The 17,587-nt window shown below is 40.0% G+C and overlaps 1 protein-coding gene across 4 annotated transcripts in view; it reads right to left on the bottom strand.

Moving 5' to 3' along the window:
- Nucleotides 1–17,360, bottom strand: part of atp2b2 (ATPase plasma membrane Ca2+ transporting 2) — a 78,820-nt gene extending 61,460 nt beyond the window's left edge. For all 4 annotated transcript variants that reach the window (XM_085406756.1, XM_085406753.1, XM_085406755.1 and 1 more), the window contains exon 1: nucleotides 16,235–17,360. In XM_085406756.1, coding sequence (XP_085262882.1) covers nucleotides 16,235–16,433 — 199 coding nt within the window. In that variant the 5' untranslated portion in view covers nucleotides 16,434–17,360. The remainder of the gene's footprint in view (nucleotides 1–16,234) is intronic.
- Between the last annotated feature and the right edge of the window lie 227 nt (nucleotides 17,361–17,587).

The raw sequence follows: 17,587 nt of genomic DNA, 5'->3' as shown, positions 1-17,587 counted from the left end.
ACCAGATTATAATCAGACATATTTTCAGAAGCCAGAGATGCAAGGAAACATAATGCTCTGTGTGTAAGCATGAATGAAAATTCTTTCATTTCATGAGGATTCAAGGTCACACAAACACTAATATGTGAGTACATGCACATGCACAAGCATACATTTATCTTTCCTTCTCCTATGGTCAGCCCCAGCTAAAAGCTAATAGGCTGGAAACTGAAACTATGCAAAACCATGGTTTTTGCATAATAAGTGCACAATAGTGCTGTCCAGAAGTTCAGAGCCACCTCTTATTTCTTCATATTTTGCTCTCAAAAAGCCAGATTTTCTTGGAATTTGTTTAAAGTGGTCTTGAGCAATAGTTACTCAGGCTTTCTGCAGGGCTTTTACCAATTTCTTTGCAAACTAACCTTTTTCTCATTATTTTTCAGGTCGGTCCATTCAGCTGGCTATTTTCAGACTAATCCTTTTTGTTTGTTGGGCCACTTAACACTGACCTGTAACTCACTCAAGCATTAAAAAAGGCACTTAACTGAAGGGGTGAAGCAGTATTGTGTCCACATATAACAGATAAACATAAAAAGTACAACCTTTAAATCATATCTTTATATATTATATCTGCTTTTGTTTAATTTTCAATAACAACAAAGAAAATACTGACATATGAAAAACATCTGTCCCTTCAGTTTATCCATCTTACTGTTTACTCTTCAGAAATAGTCTTGGTGGAAAGTTGGCTGTCAAGGAGCCATTGTTAAGGAAAGGAGAAAAAAGCTGAGGTATGCCAAATTGCACAAGAACTGGACTGAAAATCTGTGGCAACAGGTCTTCTTTGTTCCAGATTACTAATCCAAATTTAAAACTTCAAGATCAAATTATAATCAGAATGGAGGAGGTCAGGAGAGAGGTCCAGTAAGTGTCTGCAGCCATCTGTAAAACACAATGTAGGCTTTGTTGAGATCAGTGGTCTTGGGGATCTTGTCAAACGTGAACAAGGAAAAGTCTTCAACATTTTGATCCACTGTTCATTTTTCAGCGTGAAAATTATCCCGAACAATGGACTAAAAGCGTACCTCAATAGAAAAACACACAATGAAGTGCTATTGGTCATGGACTGGCCTCCTCAGAGCCCAGACCTAGACATTATTGAAGTAGTCTGAAATCATCTTGACAGATCATCTTCAAAACACAAGCCTGTCAACAACCAAAGAAGAGCTTTCAAGCCAGAAGTACTATTCCTGAAGACTACTTAAAGAAAGGACAAGCCTGACTAAGAAAGTTCAGGCTGTGGTGAAGACTAAAGGTGGCCATACCAAATACTGACTTTCAGGGTAGTTAGAAACCTACAAACTCTTTTTTGCCTTATATATTGTATTTCCATTTATGTTTGCACAGTTCTATACATATATGATAGATATAGAGTTAGTAGCTTGTTAGCTTAGCTTAGCATGACTAACACAAAAATAGAGGGTAAAGGCTAAACTGGCTCAGTCCAAATGCAACTAAATCCACCTAACAGTGCCTCTAAAAGTCAGTAATTAAGATATGAAAAAATACAACATTTCAACATTTTATTAGTCGGGTTATTACTGGGCCTGGTTGCCATGCAACTAATGGACAACTCAGCTAAGTTACTGTGGGGGGTTTTTCTCCAAATGTCAAATCATTAGTCTTAGACATCTACACGTCCACGTCTTACACAGCCGAGGTGATTTTTTTTTACTTAGCTACTACAAGCTCACATACAAGCTCACTAGAAACGCAATTTTCACCTGGTCTTAAAAGTTTTTATTACAAAGACAAATAAAATGCTAAGTCTTTACTTAGTCCCCGGTGTTACATAAATTGCTAATAACTAAAAGGCTCAAATGGCAGAGCAGTGTGTCCCACCAACCACAATTAAATGTATGTTGCAATGCCGAAAATAAAATATTCACTAATGTGTGACCGTGTGTGCATGTGTGTGTGCGCATGAGAGTCTGTGGGGGCAGCTGTACAAGTGGGTGAGTTTTGCTGTCAGGCACTGTGCTCTATGAGTCTGACTCATGCGAGAAATGGCAGAGTGGAGTGAGACAACGCAGCTCACAGCTCGCGCTCTCTTACAAACACATACATACACAAAAACACGCACACCAGGCACTCTGCAGGATAACTGATAATTACTTATCATTCGTACTTTGCAGCATATATCAGCGTAAATGTTGGAAGGAAAATGTGTAGTGACAATTGAATGAACATGGAACCAAAAATACAGGCTCAAAAACATAAATAAAGCATTGAATATTTAATTTAAAGCTTTGAGCCAGTATACACAGCTCCATAATGATACTTTTGTGCAGAGCTTTTTCAAAAGAATGACAAGAAAATCAATCATGAAGTATTTCTCTCTACTGAAGTGACAGATGCTCATATCACAGAATTTGAATGCCCAGAGGTTTAATTTACACCTCTTCGAAAATCTTTTTGGAGGCCTGAAAAGTAGCACATTGAGAGCAAATGTAGGGGTGGGGGGTGGGGAGCAGGCTCCTTGTGACTCATAAGCAGTTCATATGGCTCCTTTCAAAATTCATTACACGGTTATTTATTCTGTGAAAATGATGCACATGGGCGAGGTCCACACCACAAACGGGGGCATACATTAGGGCTGCACGATTCATCATATTAAGATCTCTGTGCAATCTCATTCTTAACAATTCTGCTGTGTTTTCATCTAATGGACAGAGATGCTGCATTGAACCTAGCTTTCAAAATATTTTCAGAATTAAACAGAAAAAAAGTTTGAAATTGTGGAAACTTATCTTAAAATGAATCCACCGAAAGTGAAAAAACAGAAGAAAAATACAAGTGCCTGACTGAATTTATTAGTCAACAGTGTATCTGTTCCACCACCTGAAAGTACTGTAAAGTTAGCTGGCTCCAGTGCCCTGCATGTGGACACAACATTAATGAGACATCTGTTTACAGCCTGTGTGTGTGTGTGTGTGTGTGTGTGTGTGTGTGTGTGTGTGTGTGTGTGTGTGTGTGTGTGTGTTTGCATTGTAAGGGAAAATGAGACCTTGCCAGCATGTTTAGACACAACTACTTAGTGATAAGGGCAAAGTGTAATGAGGTCAGTAACTTCATCCTGTAATTCCAGACCGTTCAACCATTTATTCAGTCAATCAATCCACCATGTAGCTCTCATTCTTCTTCGCTCATCCAGTTAACACAAATTTACTGAGTTTTTTCTTTTTATTTATTTATGTTTTTTTGAAAGTCAGTCATTCATGAAATGTTATTGCTACTGTATTCTTTGTACCTTATAGACGATCAAATAAATAAAAGCTGTAGGTGTCTACTTACGGTAATCCCCCCCCCCCCCCCCCCCCCCCCCCCCAAAAGAAAAAAACAAAACAAAAAAAAACCTCTCTGACTTTTTTTTCCATCTGTTTCTCACTTTCTCCTTTACACATGCATACATGCATGGAAGAAACACATCTGTTGCCTACTCCACTCTTGTATGACTCTTGAATGCAGTTATGTATGAGCTGCTGTATTCATAATAGCAGAAATATAAGTGCATTTTGATTATGTAAAACATGCATGAGCTTTTAAAATGGTGTAACAGGATATATTGAAAATTGAAAGAGAAAAAAATGCATACAAAGTAAGTGATGCTTACTCTTGTTTTCAAAGAATACAATAGTAAGCAGTAAGACAATTTAAAGACTATTTTAAACTAAATTCAAAGAATTTAGTTTAAAATAGTCTTGACGTCTCTAATTTTGTCACCTGGGCTTTTCCAACATTTCTAACTGCACACATACACAGTGCATGCACGCCCACACAAATCCACAATCCTTCCCCCCTGGGAGTGAAAAGAGAGAGCATCCAGGGCCAAGAGGCTGAAAGGGAGAGTGACAGTGGTCTATCTGCTGTCTCCCATCTGGGTGTCAGTCTCTGGTTTCGCCCAGGGGCTCAGATAAGCTCCGGACACAATAGGGACAGCTATTAAAATTCAAACTACCAGAGAGAGTCATGAAATAGTCATAACAGGTAAGGGAAATCAACACACTCTAATGCCCCCTTTATCATCTGTCTGTTTGAAAGCGCAGGGAAGAAACAGAGTTTGGGTTTCTGATCATTGGGTGCAGGAAATTGGACTAGAAAGCCAAAACAATGCTTTAAAATGCTAAGCTATAATCTATTCATCCATCCATCCTCTAAATATCTTATCTATCTAGGGTCACAGGAGGCTGGAGCCAATCCCACCTTACACACCCCCCCCCCCTCCCCCAGACATATCACTAGTCACTTTCTCACTAGTGACATGTACAGGGGACGGGGGGTACAAAACAAACACAGCGCCAACACAAGGAGAGACAACGCTCCCATATCCAAACCTACAGCTTATACATGTCTATACATAGGGAGGAAACCAGAGCACTCGAAGGAACACACAGGGAGAACATCTGAACTGCACACATAGAAATGGCCCAGTGAAATAAATAAAAAAAAAAAATGCTGACTGTGCATCACTATTCAATGACCTTTATTAAACGAAGCCATCTGCTTTATATATGTAATTATTTCTTTTTACCATTAAAAATTTTTTTTTTTAAATATATATATAAAAAAAAAAAATTATATATATATATATATATATATATATATATATATATATATATATATATATATATATATATATATATATTTTTTTTTTTTTTTTTTTTTTTTTTTTTTTTTTTTTCTTTTCAAAAAATGTTTGAATTTGTATTTTCAACTTTGGTATCTATATAAGCTATATAAGCCCAGAAGTTCAAACCTGGGGCCTGTTTACTGCAGTTTTACCGCACAAATAGATACACCTGCTGTTGTGCTTCTAACTTACACAGTGATGCAGAGATACTGACTGAACACTGCAGCACTTGAAGTACATATAACACATAATAAAAGTCTTTAATGTGCTACGAGTGCTGCTGAATCTTTATCCTCTGCACCTTGGCAGTTGTGTCAGAAGCCTCTGCTTTGCTTCTGCAGTGAAATAAATACTGGTAAAATATTTGTCACAGAGAAAAAGGCAAACTAAACTCCTTGAACCAGCTTTTCTGTGTGGAGTTCGCATGTTCTCTCTGTGCCTGCGTGGGTTTTCTCCAGGTGTTCAGGCTTCCTCCCACGGTCCAAACACATGCATAATTTGGTGATTCTAAATTGTAGGTGTAGGTGTGGATGTGAGCGTGAACATTTGTTTCTGTGTAAGCTCTGTAGTGGACTGGCAAACTGTCCAGGGTGTAACCTGCCTTTTACAGCTCGGAGAGTCTCCAGCAACACCTGCAACAACGGCTAGATAAGTGGATTTACTGAAAGGATTTTCAATAAATTCTTTAAGTTATAAAATCTCCTAAATAGTTTCAAATATCATTAAAGTCTCCAAGAGTTTATAGGGATGCATTGAATAAGGTTTTGTAAAAATTTGAAAATAGGCAAGATTAAGCTTTTGCTTGCTTTATGATCATGGGTATGGCACAGACAGATACATTTTAAAGGTCCAGAAAAGCTTATTTCTATCTCCTTGTTTGTGCTTGTCTTTTCTGATGTGACAGGCTTGTTATACAGTTTTCAACTACTGGTAAACTCAAAGCTCAGAGACAGCTGCTCTGTGCCCTTGAGCAAGGCAGGGCTGGATCTGGTTCAAGACTATCTGTTTATGTGCCCTTGAGAAGGAAATGCTGTCTGTCTGTTTGGCAGCAGTGGTAACACCCTTATTCTGCCCCACAGCGGGAGAAAAGAGAGGAGAGAGGTCAACTCAGGAAAAAAGCTGACATGGAGAGAAACAAGCCGGTTATACACCCGGACTCTGCATATCCAGCTAAAAGCACTGCCGTGCCTGTCAACTCCCTATCCAGATACTTCTGACTTCCAGCATTTCAGATTTAAGACATTTCAGCAGACAAGTACTGCATGTAGATATACAACAGCAACCTAGGACAAAGATCTAAATACTTCTACAAAGCCAGACTTAATAGGCGTAATAGCTCTAAGCAAACACAATAAATTATTTTTCAAATAAAGATATGATCCAATATAAGGTTATATCCATAAGAGAGGGCACCTAAGTTTGTTCTAAATTGATTTCCAAGTAAAAGTTTATTAAGCACATGTCCTGTTTTTTTTATTAGCACTGGATTAGCTTACAGTCACTTTTTGGATTCTAAAAAGAAATTTTACATCTTCAACCATGTTTACTGTGCCAATCTGTACACTATACTATAAACTCACACAGACAGACATACTGTATACTGTCATGAGTCAGCACCAGGCTCCATGGGAACAGGCCAGTAGAGTCTGGTTTTTGGCAGCTGTCCTCTTAATTCAGTCAGGCATCTCTTGGGACATGCCCAGCATCTGTGTGTGTATCTTTCTGACATTCCCTCTAAAGCTGTGATTTCATCAGAGAGTTGCACACATATGCAACAAGGGGATATATATATATATATATATATATATATATATATATATATATATATATATATATATATATATATATATATATATATATGCACGGTATGTACCACCGGCAGATAGAGGAGGTGGCTGATATCCAGAAATCCTACCAGTGGCTGGACAAAGCTGGACTGAAAGACAGCACAGAGGCACTAATCATGGCAGCACAAGAACAAGCTCTGAGTACAAGATCCATAGAGGCTGGGGTCTATCACACCAGGCAAGACCCCAGGTGCAGGCTGTGTAAAGATGCCCCAGAGACAATCCAGCACATAACAGCAGGGTGCAAGATGCTAGCAGGCAAGGCATACATGGAACGCCATAACCAAGTGGCCGGCATAGTGTACAGGAACATCTGTGCCGAGTATAACCTGGAAGTCCCGAGGTCAAAATGGGAGATGCCCCCAAGGGTGGTGGAGAATGACCGAGCTAAGATCCTGTGGGACTTCCAGATACAGACGGACAAAATGGTGGTGGCTAACCAACCGGACATAGTGGTGGTAGACAAACAGAAGAAGACGGCCGTAGTGATCGATGTAGCGGTTCCGAATGACAGCAATATCAGGAAGAAGGAACACGAGAAGCTGGAGAAATACCAAGGGCTCAGAGAAGAGCTGGAGAGGATGTGGAGGGTGAAGGTAACGGTGGTCCCCGTGGTAATCGGAGCACTAGGTGCGGTGACTCCCAAGCTAGGCGAGTGGCTCCAGCAGATCCCGGGAATAACATCGGAGATCTCTGTCCAGAAGAGCGCAGTCCTGGGAACAGCTAAGATACTGCGCAGGACCCTCAAGCTCCCAGGCCTCTGGTAGAGGACCCGAGCTTGAAGGATAAACCGCCCGCAGGGGCGTGCTGGGTGTTTTTTTTATATATATATATATATATATATATATATATATATATATATATATATATATATATATATATATACTTTAAATATATACATATTGCTGCGCATTATAAGACCACAACGATATTTGAATCAAACCCAATGCAGGAACATGAGTGTAATCTTGCCTCTTTGCACATGATTCAGCTACCCTTTATTCAATGCTCATGAGTCAGACTGTACCCATCTTTTAAGTGGCCCTTCATTTTGGCTATACCTTTCACAGTAGTCATCATGTTGACTAAAATCTGTCCAGACACACAAATATAAAAACCTGTCAAACTCACCAAAACCATTTCTGTTGTAGTTCCTGCAGGAGGTGCGTCACCATGAAAACAAACACAGACTCACCTCGCTGACATGGCTGGTAATATCTTCAAACCAAAATGAGCACATTTGTTATGCAGGAAGTCAATAATAAAGTATACAGTTAATGTATACATTGGAGGCCACTCTCTTACATAACAAATCCCTGTAGCTGAGGTTGTACTTCTCTAGGAACAGCGATAAAAGCCTAAGTCTAAGCTTCTGAGAAATGATTGCACTTCCCAGTGCAGTAGAAAGATTCACCAGCCATTATTATTGTTCCCTAACATCTGTTAGTCCTTTTTTATTACACCGAATTAAAAAAAGTTTGCACTAGTTTTGTAATAAGGCATGCAAATGGTTTATTAGCTCTCACTACCAATTTTTCTAATCTTTTATCAAAGTTTAATTGGAATCATTTAGGTTGCTAGGGTGAACCTTTATGGGTTTCTCTTTTATATCAAGCCATCAAAGCTTTTATATCTCTAGGTTTGATGGCATGTGAGGTAGCTGACTTCTCGTGTTTCAGTACGCTATCAAGCTTTCAGATTCAAGTGTCAGTGCAGCTGAAAGGTTATTTTTTTTCCTGATTTCACATTCCTGACAGTCTAGGATCATTTAAAAGCACTTTGTCATCTTTTAATAACTGGATTTATGCATGATATCGTGCTTTATATAGTGTAATTTTACTGTCATCTGGTCACTATTTCACAACAGCTGAGCAAAAGGGGAAAAAACGTGCAAAAATACAAGAAAAAGACATCAGAGAGACTTTTGTTTGTGGGTGCACTGTAGCAAGCCCATGTTGTTTTCTTATGATTACTGCTTATCACTAATTTGCAAAGAATTGATGAATTATTGATGAGCCTTTATTGAAAACAGACTTTTTTTCATGACATCCGAAGTATTACATGAACCACTCATTAGGGCACCAGTGTAAATCTTCTTAATACCGCATATAGAGTGGTACTGCAGTGACTGACTGCTGTGCCAGATTACTGCTTCAGTCTGCCTCAAGGTCACTGCTACTACACTGCAGAACACCTGTGTGAGTAGTGGTGTACATGTCTACGTGTGCGTGTCTGCCCACAGTGTGGTTTTGCTTTCTCACAGAGCAAAATGGCTGTGTATCATTTATAATCTGTCCTCTGAGAGCCATCTCTCTCTCTCCCTTCTTCGCTGCCTCCAATTTCATTCCGTCTCTCTTTTTTTTCCCCTACCTCTTCCAGCCCTTTTACAGAGTCACTAGGGGAGGAGGGAGCAAGAGGAGGGCAGATACAAGAGGAGCAGAGGAGGAGCAGAGCAGGAGAAATTGTCCTTATTAAAGAGACGGCAGCGCCATGTGAGAGATCCCTTGTGGGACAGAGATTAAATAGACTGCGTCAGAGGGGAACGTGCTCATGGTGCTGCGACTGGAGGACGTGATTAGTATGAACATCGGGGATGGAGAGATGGAGGGAGGGTGGAAAAGAAAGGGGGTGAGGAGGAAAGGTGTGATGAGGGACAAATAGATGAGAAAAATGGAGGTTACGATCAGAAGAGGAGAATGAGCAGAAATGTCAGAATGCACACTGAAATGTGAAGAGAACACAAGCAGGGAGGAAAACAAAGAGAATATGGGAGTGAATGCATTAGAATGAGGACTAAAGACGATGAAATGGGAGAACAGGTGGTGTGTTTCAACTGAACTCTGCAGTCCCAGAAGGGAAAGAGAGAGGAGAGGTGAAGAAAAAGAGGAAGTGAGAAAAGCAGATGACAAATGAGGGGAGAAAACACTCTCCTGGGCAATGTATAGAATTTATAAAGCCCTCATTACAGTAACAGTACAGAACATTGGGACTAAAGTGTGTAGAGTTGCATGATTAGAAGCAGTAACAGCAGTACAGCATAGTACAAAAAGAAACCAGAGGTTCCTGTGTGACTGTTTTCAGGGGATGATGGTCTCAGCAGTGGAAACACATTAAGCTGATATTTTGAACAGAAGCAAATCGGACAGTTTGTAATGAAGTCATAAACTGTATATAAAAGATGGAATCTCTCGGTTGGTGAAATCATATTTTAAAGCCTCGAGCTAAGCAGTTTGGCTGCTGTCATCTTGGGTTTTCAAACTGCAGAACGAGAGGATCTGACTGAGCGTATTCTTGTACTGTAGCCAAACATATGCCAAATGTTAAGCCCACCCTTAGGCATACCCTGTGTTTTGACTCGACAGGAGACCATCATTTACAAAAAAGATTAATCATGTTGTATTTAATACGACATGAAACTAGTGATTGAAACCATAAACTAATCAGTTAAGTGTTCACAGGGGTATAATTCAACCCCTACTGGCCATTAGAAAGAATGCAGATTTCAAGCACGTTCACCTGCATTTGATTTGAAGGCCACCATATGGCGATAGCTGTGGTTGCAAAAATACTTCCAGCCCTGTAGAAATCTACGGAAAAATATAAATGGCTACCTTTTATGGTTATTCTTAACCACTGATTTTAGAACATACTGAATAAAAAAAGGATATTTTTATATCTGGATCAACATGGCAAAAGCAAAAAGGCTCATCTCGAAGCTTCAAAACAGGACTTCAAAAACCAGAAGCTGACATCATGGTAACTATGTCCATCGCTAAAGTAAAGCAAGGACAGATATGAAGGACAACAACACTAAAGAAAAAAACAGAATGGGAATAAGCATCAAACTCAAAAAATTCTCAGTTTAAATCAACAACAGAAAACAGGGTGGAAATATAATCATGCTGGTTACGCTAAACATGCAATTTTTATGTCCTTTTGCCATTTATTTATTTATATTATTTATATAATGTTTAATAACTTACCATCTAAATAAGTGTACAGAGTTGTTTGAAAATGTGGAATGTGGATTTTCCTCTACAAGGATTTTGATGCTGTGTAAACCTAATTCTAACTTGTGTCTTTGTGTGAGGAGGCAATCCAAATCTGGTTTCAAATTACGTTCTGATGAATAAGCTCAGTTTTCACTTTAGAGATGGAACTGTTTACTCAAGAACCAAGTTTTCCCATGAGAAGTGCAGGCAACGTGCATGATGTGCCATCTGGTTATGCGCCGCTGGTATTACTGCCACACAAGGCCATGCAGGAGCAGTCCCCTTCTTGGATCTGTGTTCACTCAGTTACAGTCATGTGTGTTACTCATCAAAGCCTACTATGCTCTGTGGTTTATGAAAGCCAATCTGCTTAAAATGAAATTTAGTCTTTTTTTATATCAATAAAAAGTAAATTTTATATTATGTGAAAATATTTTACTAGGTTAGAGACAGACAAGTTTAAAAATTTGGAGCTACTTTCATAGCATTATTGCATTGTTGCTAACTTAGTAAAAGAAGTGAGAATGGAAGACAGAGATGATGAAGGTTATAGATTTAGAGCAAGTCTATTTAGGCTACGCTGTACACTGGCCCACTGGGATACCAGCGACCGACCAGTACACTGAAATAGAAATGGGAGCAGAGGAAAGAAAAGAGAAGAGGGGGGAGAGGTAAGGTGTGGTGATAGATAGGGATGGGAGACAGAGATAAAGGGCAGCTGGGGGGGGGGGGGGGGGGGGTTGATTAGGAGGAAGCTTGGTGGAAGTAGGAAGGACAAATAAAGACAAAGGCAGGTAAAAAGTAAGACAACGTAAGCGAGAAGATATCCATGGCATGGTTGCAAAGTGAGAGCAAATCATTTTACCAGTTCTAAAAAGGTCAGTTCAATATGTTGAGGTCTGCAGGTTTTTTTCTTGCAGACAGATAACAGTTTAGCACAGAGGGTGGGGAAAACAGCCAGCCAGCGTGATGCACAATCATCAAATATCCCTCTTGTTTGCCACTTGCAATTTCTTCCCAGCTTCTTCCCATACTTTTTTAAGTGCACAGACCTCTACATTTGACCTAAATTAAAGATCCCATTTGGTTACGCAAATTCTGTTCTAACAATTGAACTGAAAAATGCCACCCTCACACCTGAAAAACTTGACATTGTGTGTATAAAATGAACCAGATTAGCTTTTTTCAAACCCATGCAAGCTTGAAATAGTCCTAGTAACTTTTTGTAGAGTGAAGAAGAGGCAAAAAAGTGGTGGATAGTAGACATGAGGTCGTGGTATTAAAATGATCAAGCTGTGAGCATAATCCTGTTAGATACACAATTGCAGTGCAGTTAAGGTTTGTAGCTAATTAGTTAGGACTCAAAAACAGGTGTGAAACGGTCTATGTAGTTCTAGAAGTTGTGTCCAAGCAGAGGTTGAGAGTTGTAGGTAACAGTGATAAATAAATGAGGCACGGCAAAGAAAAGCATTTTAAAGGAAAGGTGTGAGTTTGAAGAAATGAAATTTAATTATTCAGACTCAGAGAGGCTAGAACAGGTTGTGTGAAAAAGAAAATCTGAATTTTACTATTATTGTTGCATCTTCAAAGTTTCTCATGTATTAATTAGTATTTATTGCTTAATTTAATGTAAATTACCACTGTAGTTTTGCAATGTAGAAAAACTGTCTATAAAATGTGGGCTCTAATCCCATCTATATTTACAACTGCTTCCCTGCAAATGTTTGCCTAAGTATCCTCCTACCCTCGTTCTTAGCATCAAAAACCATCAATGCTTCGAGCACTTCTCTATCATCCAGACCCTCGAGGAACGGCTGAGCTCTCTCTGTTGATTTCTCGTTCCTCCCGAGGAGGATTACTGATGTGTTGCAGCTCTCTACTGTGTCTTATGAAACCAGCAAGTCAACTCGCACGAAAAACACCTTTTCCTTTTGTCTTCCGAAAATCAGGTCATATGCTGGTCGGCCGCATGCCATATCTTCTCAGAAACTAAGCTGTAGCCTGACAGCGCATCCGACCCCTGAATGACTAATGTCATTCACCTGCTGGCTGCCTGAGAGAAACGTTAGCTCTTCACTCCTACACTCACCTTCTTGGTAACTACATCCTGGGTAAAGGTACTGAACCTCTGAAGGCTAAGAACTGGAGAACCCAGAAATTTTAAATTTAAGTGTATTTCAGTGCAGTGTATTTCCCAGAAATATAACTATTGTATGTGCTGATTTTATAGCGATTGTATGAATAATGTACATCTGGTGGTTTGACTGCAGAACTGGGTTACTGCTGAAGAGTTGCTGTAGGTTAAATGACATGTCCACCAGTTTGGTAGATCTGTTTTGCATAAAAATTATAGCTACAAATTCAAAGCATACTATGACTGTAATATTTTTAACACTCAAATTTTACTAATGAACTGACTCCAGATCAGCATACACGCTGTTGTGTTGTTGCTCTTGACTGTCTGATTCTTGAGTACTGGGCTGGTTTTTGAGCTTGATTGACTGGTTTCAGCTGGTTTTGTTACACAGACCTGAAGACCTGGGAATTTGCTTCCAAATACAGGATGAATCATCATAGAAACAATGTAACACGAGGGTCTCTTATGATCTAACACAGCCCCATGGGACACATTCATAGTACACAACACACATGACGGCAAGCCTTATAAAATAACTTGAAAGAGCTACCAGGATCATCTTTCTAATATAATATAATGTATTTTCTAATATACAATTGCACCACCCACCCACTCAGTTTAAATTTAGTCACTGATCCTGTCAAAGAAAACAATTAATTTATCAAAAGTAATTAAGCCTAACCAGGCACCAGGGAGAAGACAGCCTGCTTGTTATCAATAGAGCTCAGACCCTAACTGAAAAAATGACTTGTTAAATGGACTGACCAATTAAAAGTCTTCAATAAATAAATATGGTATATCCTAAAATATACGTGATAGTGTGTCTATAGTGTAGTGGTTGACACATATGCCTGACAAATGAAAGATCCCTGGAGACACAAATCCCATGGGGGTCTGTGTCAGGAAGGGTATATACTGTAAAAATCTGCCAAATAAAATATTCAGACTTACCTGCTGTGGTGACCCCTAAAAGCAGCTAAAAGTAGTAATAAATAAATATGATACGGGTAAACCTCCTTGAGCTGAAGTAAATCCACTAAATGGTACATACTGTATGGTGAATTAATAATTAATGGTGCACACATTCGATGTGATGTACTATTTTAAGTAATGCAGTCAGTATGTGACTCATATATATTGTTAACTGCACCACAAAGATGTATTTTTTTTCCACTTCTTTTATCTATTTTATTGTAAAAACTGGGTATATCAAGCAGAAAGCAGTATATTTTGAAGGACCGTGGAGTTCTACATTTGAAGGCGATAATCTAATGCCAGACGTTTTGGGTGATTTAATGTGAGACCTTCATAGGTTTTAAATGAGATGCATTTGTAATTATTCCTTGAGCAGATTAATTTGCTTTTGTCTAATGTTTTAAGGTAATTAAGTATGGGTGTAGACAACAGTATGTTAATGATTACAAGTCCCCTCTTTTTATTACATTAGCTTAAAATTTTTTGTGTGTTATTGCACATTGGCAGGCTGTGATCCTGGGTTAGTATTTAGTTGACTGATAAAATGTAATATTCAATCATGTAATCATGATCCTCGTGAGAATGGGAAAATGAAATTATAATTTTATGTCTGGTATGATAATTTTATTGCTAGCTCAAATTCAATTTATTTGAGTATCACTGTAACACTGCAGGCATTGTTTCTGCTCATATTGCGAATATGGTGATGAGCAGTAGTCACCACAATTAGATATTCAGCACAAGGCTAAAGAAGTGGCACTATAATATAAACTGAAGCGTAACCTTTTAATAGTGAGTATTTTACAGCATTACTGGTTCTTCTCTAGTTAGGGAATTTTATCCAAATGTGAGGGCATGTTTTCCTGAAAAGCTCACTCGCAATTTTATGCGTGTTACAGCGGTGTTTTGAGCATATTGTGGCTTCCGTACTATAATAATTTCTTCTGGGTCAAGACCCTCCTACTCTTGCTTTTCCACAGTATTAAAGATTTTCAATTCCCCGAGCATCTCTCCATCCCCCCAATCCTCAAGGGGCAACACTGTCCATAAAGTTATTTCGTATTTCTTTGCTTTCTACCAAGGTGGACCTACTGACGTTCTGCATGTCTCTACTGTCTCTTGAGAAAACAGTCGTATCCACCAACAGTCTTCTCTCCTATCTGAAGGAAAACAGGTCATTCACCAAGCAACTCAATGCCAACTGTTCTTGGAAACCAAGCTGTAGCCCGACAGTCCATTGAGCCCCTGAATGACTCGTGCCATTCACCAGCTGGCTGCCTAAAGGAAATGCCAGCTCTTCACCTCCCAGTCAGCCACTACATCACGGGTGTAGGTATACATCAAGGAACCAGGCTTCTGAGAAAACTGAAGGGTAAGAATCAGTGTTCTATCTGATTCTGTGTTCAGTTTTGTTTTAATCCATCTCTTTAAAAATATTTATTCACTATTTATTTAACCGTGCAATAATAATAAAAGAATTATTTTTAAAGTTTCCCTAAATTTATCTAGTTTGCTCTTATAGCCAGTGGGCGTAACCATGAGTTGACCTAGAAATGGTCTGACAGAAATGAGACGATCAGGAAACACAATCTTCTTTGGGTGTCAGCCTATAACGTTACAGGCTACCTCTGATGTCACACTGGTGACACTACAGGAATACTGATCAATTATCCCAATGTCTGGGGAGGTAGATGATTTAAGTACTGTGATAAATATTCAATACGCTGGTGTAGCTATTCGAGAGGCCAATTTTTCTGCTTGTGGGGATTATGCAACCCCCCAAAAAAGCAAGTTATGCGTAGAAATAGAATAACTAGACGTGTATATATTTAAATGAATGATTTATGATGACAAAGCTATGTTAGGTATGTATTAAAAAAAACTGCTTTAAGTGATTGGGCTGGAAGAAATACAACCACCATTATGGATTTTTGCATCATGTTCTTAAATGAAAATCTGTAAGAGCAAACATGCTACGCACGCTAGGGTAAAACCATAGAGGCACATCTGCATGTAAATTCTTACTGTTTTATTTTTTAATTAAAAATAAGAAGTAGGAAACAGATTAGGATTTGGATATTTTTATGCCATTTCTCTCATGCCCAAGAACCGCAGCACATCCCACATGGCCAAAATCTCTACCGTGTTGCTCCAGCGACCTGCTCCTTCAGGCTATAGCCAATTGGTTGAAAAAGAGAATGACAAGGGAGGGTGGGATGCTTTTGCAGGGGAGGGGGGAGTAAGGGGGGGCTAAATTGTCCACAGAGATTTCTGTGCATACTGAACAGAAATTTTCATTAGTCCCCTCAAACGGGACTCCCTCCCATGTGTACTTTGCTGATGTTGTGTTTATGCATTTCTCCAGGTGCTTTACAAGGTTGCTGCATGTCTGTGATTTTATCAGTGATTTTGGTATCAAAGAAGCAGGTTATCCATTCAGAAGGTTATGGTAATCCATAAAATTAAAAAATAAAATACAGAACAGATACTGGAAATCTGCAGTCTGCATAGGAGGACATATTCTTCGAGAAATGGTCTTTGGTACAATAAGTACCACTGCATCCATTTTCACATTCACAACCACGCACATGCATAAATAAGCGCGGTAACTCACCTTCTGTGGGTGAGGTTTTCAGTCGTTTGCACAGTCCTTCTACTCCCCCGGAGTCCTCCTGGAGCTTGACCACCGCCTCTGTTCCACGCAGCTCCATCAACGAGCGCAGCTCCATGAGCGAGCAGCCAAAGGCTGCTGCATGGTTGCCCTCATTTCTTTGGTTCTTGGCGTAAAAATCGCTGTTGGACATGTCTCCCATGATGTCAGCTAGTTAAGTCAGTTAGATTAGTGTTTCTTATTGCTTATAGATCAAACAAAAGCTTTCACAAGAGAGCTCAGTCTCTTCCAAGAAAAAAAAAATCCAAAATAGGTGTGAATGAGGCAACAGCAACAAAATGAGAAAAAAAAAATCTCTTCAAAGAAAAGTAAGCAGATACAGGGATTAAAAAGCGGAAAAAATCCGTGGGGATAAATTGATGAGCAGCTTCTCTGTTTCAGGAAAGACAGATTTCAGCAGACAAAAAACCATCAGAGAAGAAAAAGAAGAAGAGAAGAGAGAGCAGCAGAGGAGAGGAAGAGGAGGGGATGAAAAAACACAAGTGGGGAGCATCCAGGTAAGCACTGGACAGCCCCAGTGGTCAGGTCCTGAGAAGGGCAGTGATGGTAGATGCAAGTCCTGTCGGTCTCAGGCTCACCACGGCTGCAGTCCAGACCCGCTCCATGTGTGGCTTCCCATTGCTGCTATTCTGCTGTTGCCTCCGCTGCCTCTCTGTCTCTACATGGTGGTCTCCCCCATCACTGCTATGGAGAAAGAGAGGAAGAGAGAGGGGTGGGGGGTGAATTCAGGAGACGAATTCAAGGAGGACAGAAGGTGAGGGAGGAGCAGGGAGAGGCACAGAAAGAGAGCACAGGGATGAGCGTTACGTTCTCAGGGCAGGGGTGAATGCAGCGGTAGATGGTGCACGGCTGAAGGACAGCCTCTCCTGGCTGCTGCAGTAACTGTTCCTCTGCTGTCTCTATCTACTGCTGATGCTGCTGCTGGTGCCGCTAACCTCATTCTGAGGACACACTAACTGACAGAAAAAGAGAGAGAGATAGAGCGAGAGAGAGCGAGAGGGAGAGGATATGAAAACGAGGGAGAGAGGAGAATGCTCCTTTCTGGTGCAGAGCAGAGAGGAGTTGTGCGCGGGCGGGAGGCTGGGGCTGCTCTGACGACAAAGCGGAGAGGCAGAACGTAGCTCTGCGCTGTCATGGGAGGATGGGCTGAGCTGTGAAGCTGCTGCTGCTGCTGCTGCTGCTATCTCACCACTCGTTCTTCCTCATACTACAGTATATGACCTTTTCTATGCAGTCACTCTGCCTCAGTGACACACTCCTCTCCACCTGTTGTCTTATAATGCTTTGCAGCAATGA

The sequence above is a fragment of the Rhamphochromis longiceps genome, linkage group LG5 (genome assembly GCF_057381845.1).
Source record: "Rhamphochromis longiceps isolate RC_006_pf linkage group LG5, R_longiceps_female_GT1.1, whole genome shotgun sequence".
NCBI lineage: Eukaryota > Metazoa > Chordata > Actinopteri > Cichliformes > Cichlidae > Rhamphochromis > Rhamphochromis longiceps.
The sequence above is the reverse complement of the archived record's forward strand: the minus strand, read 5'-3'. Positions and strand labels throughout refer to the sequence as shown.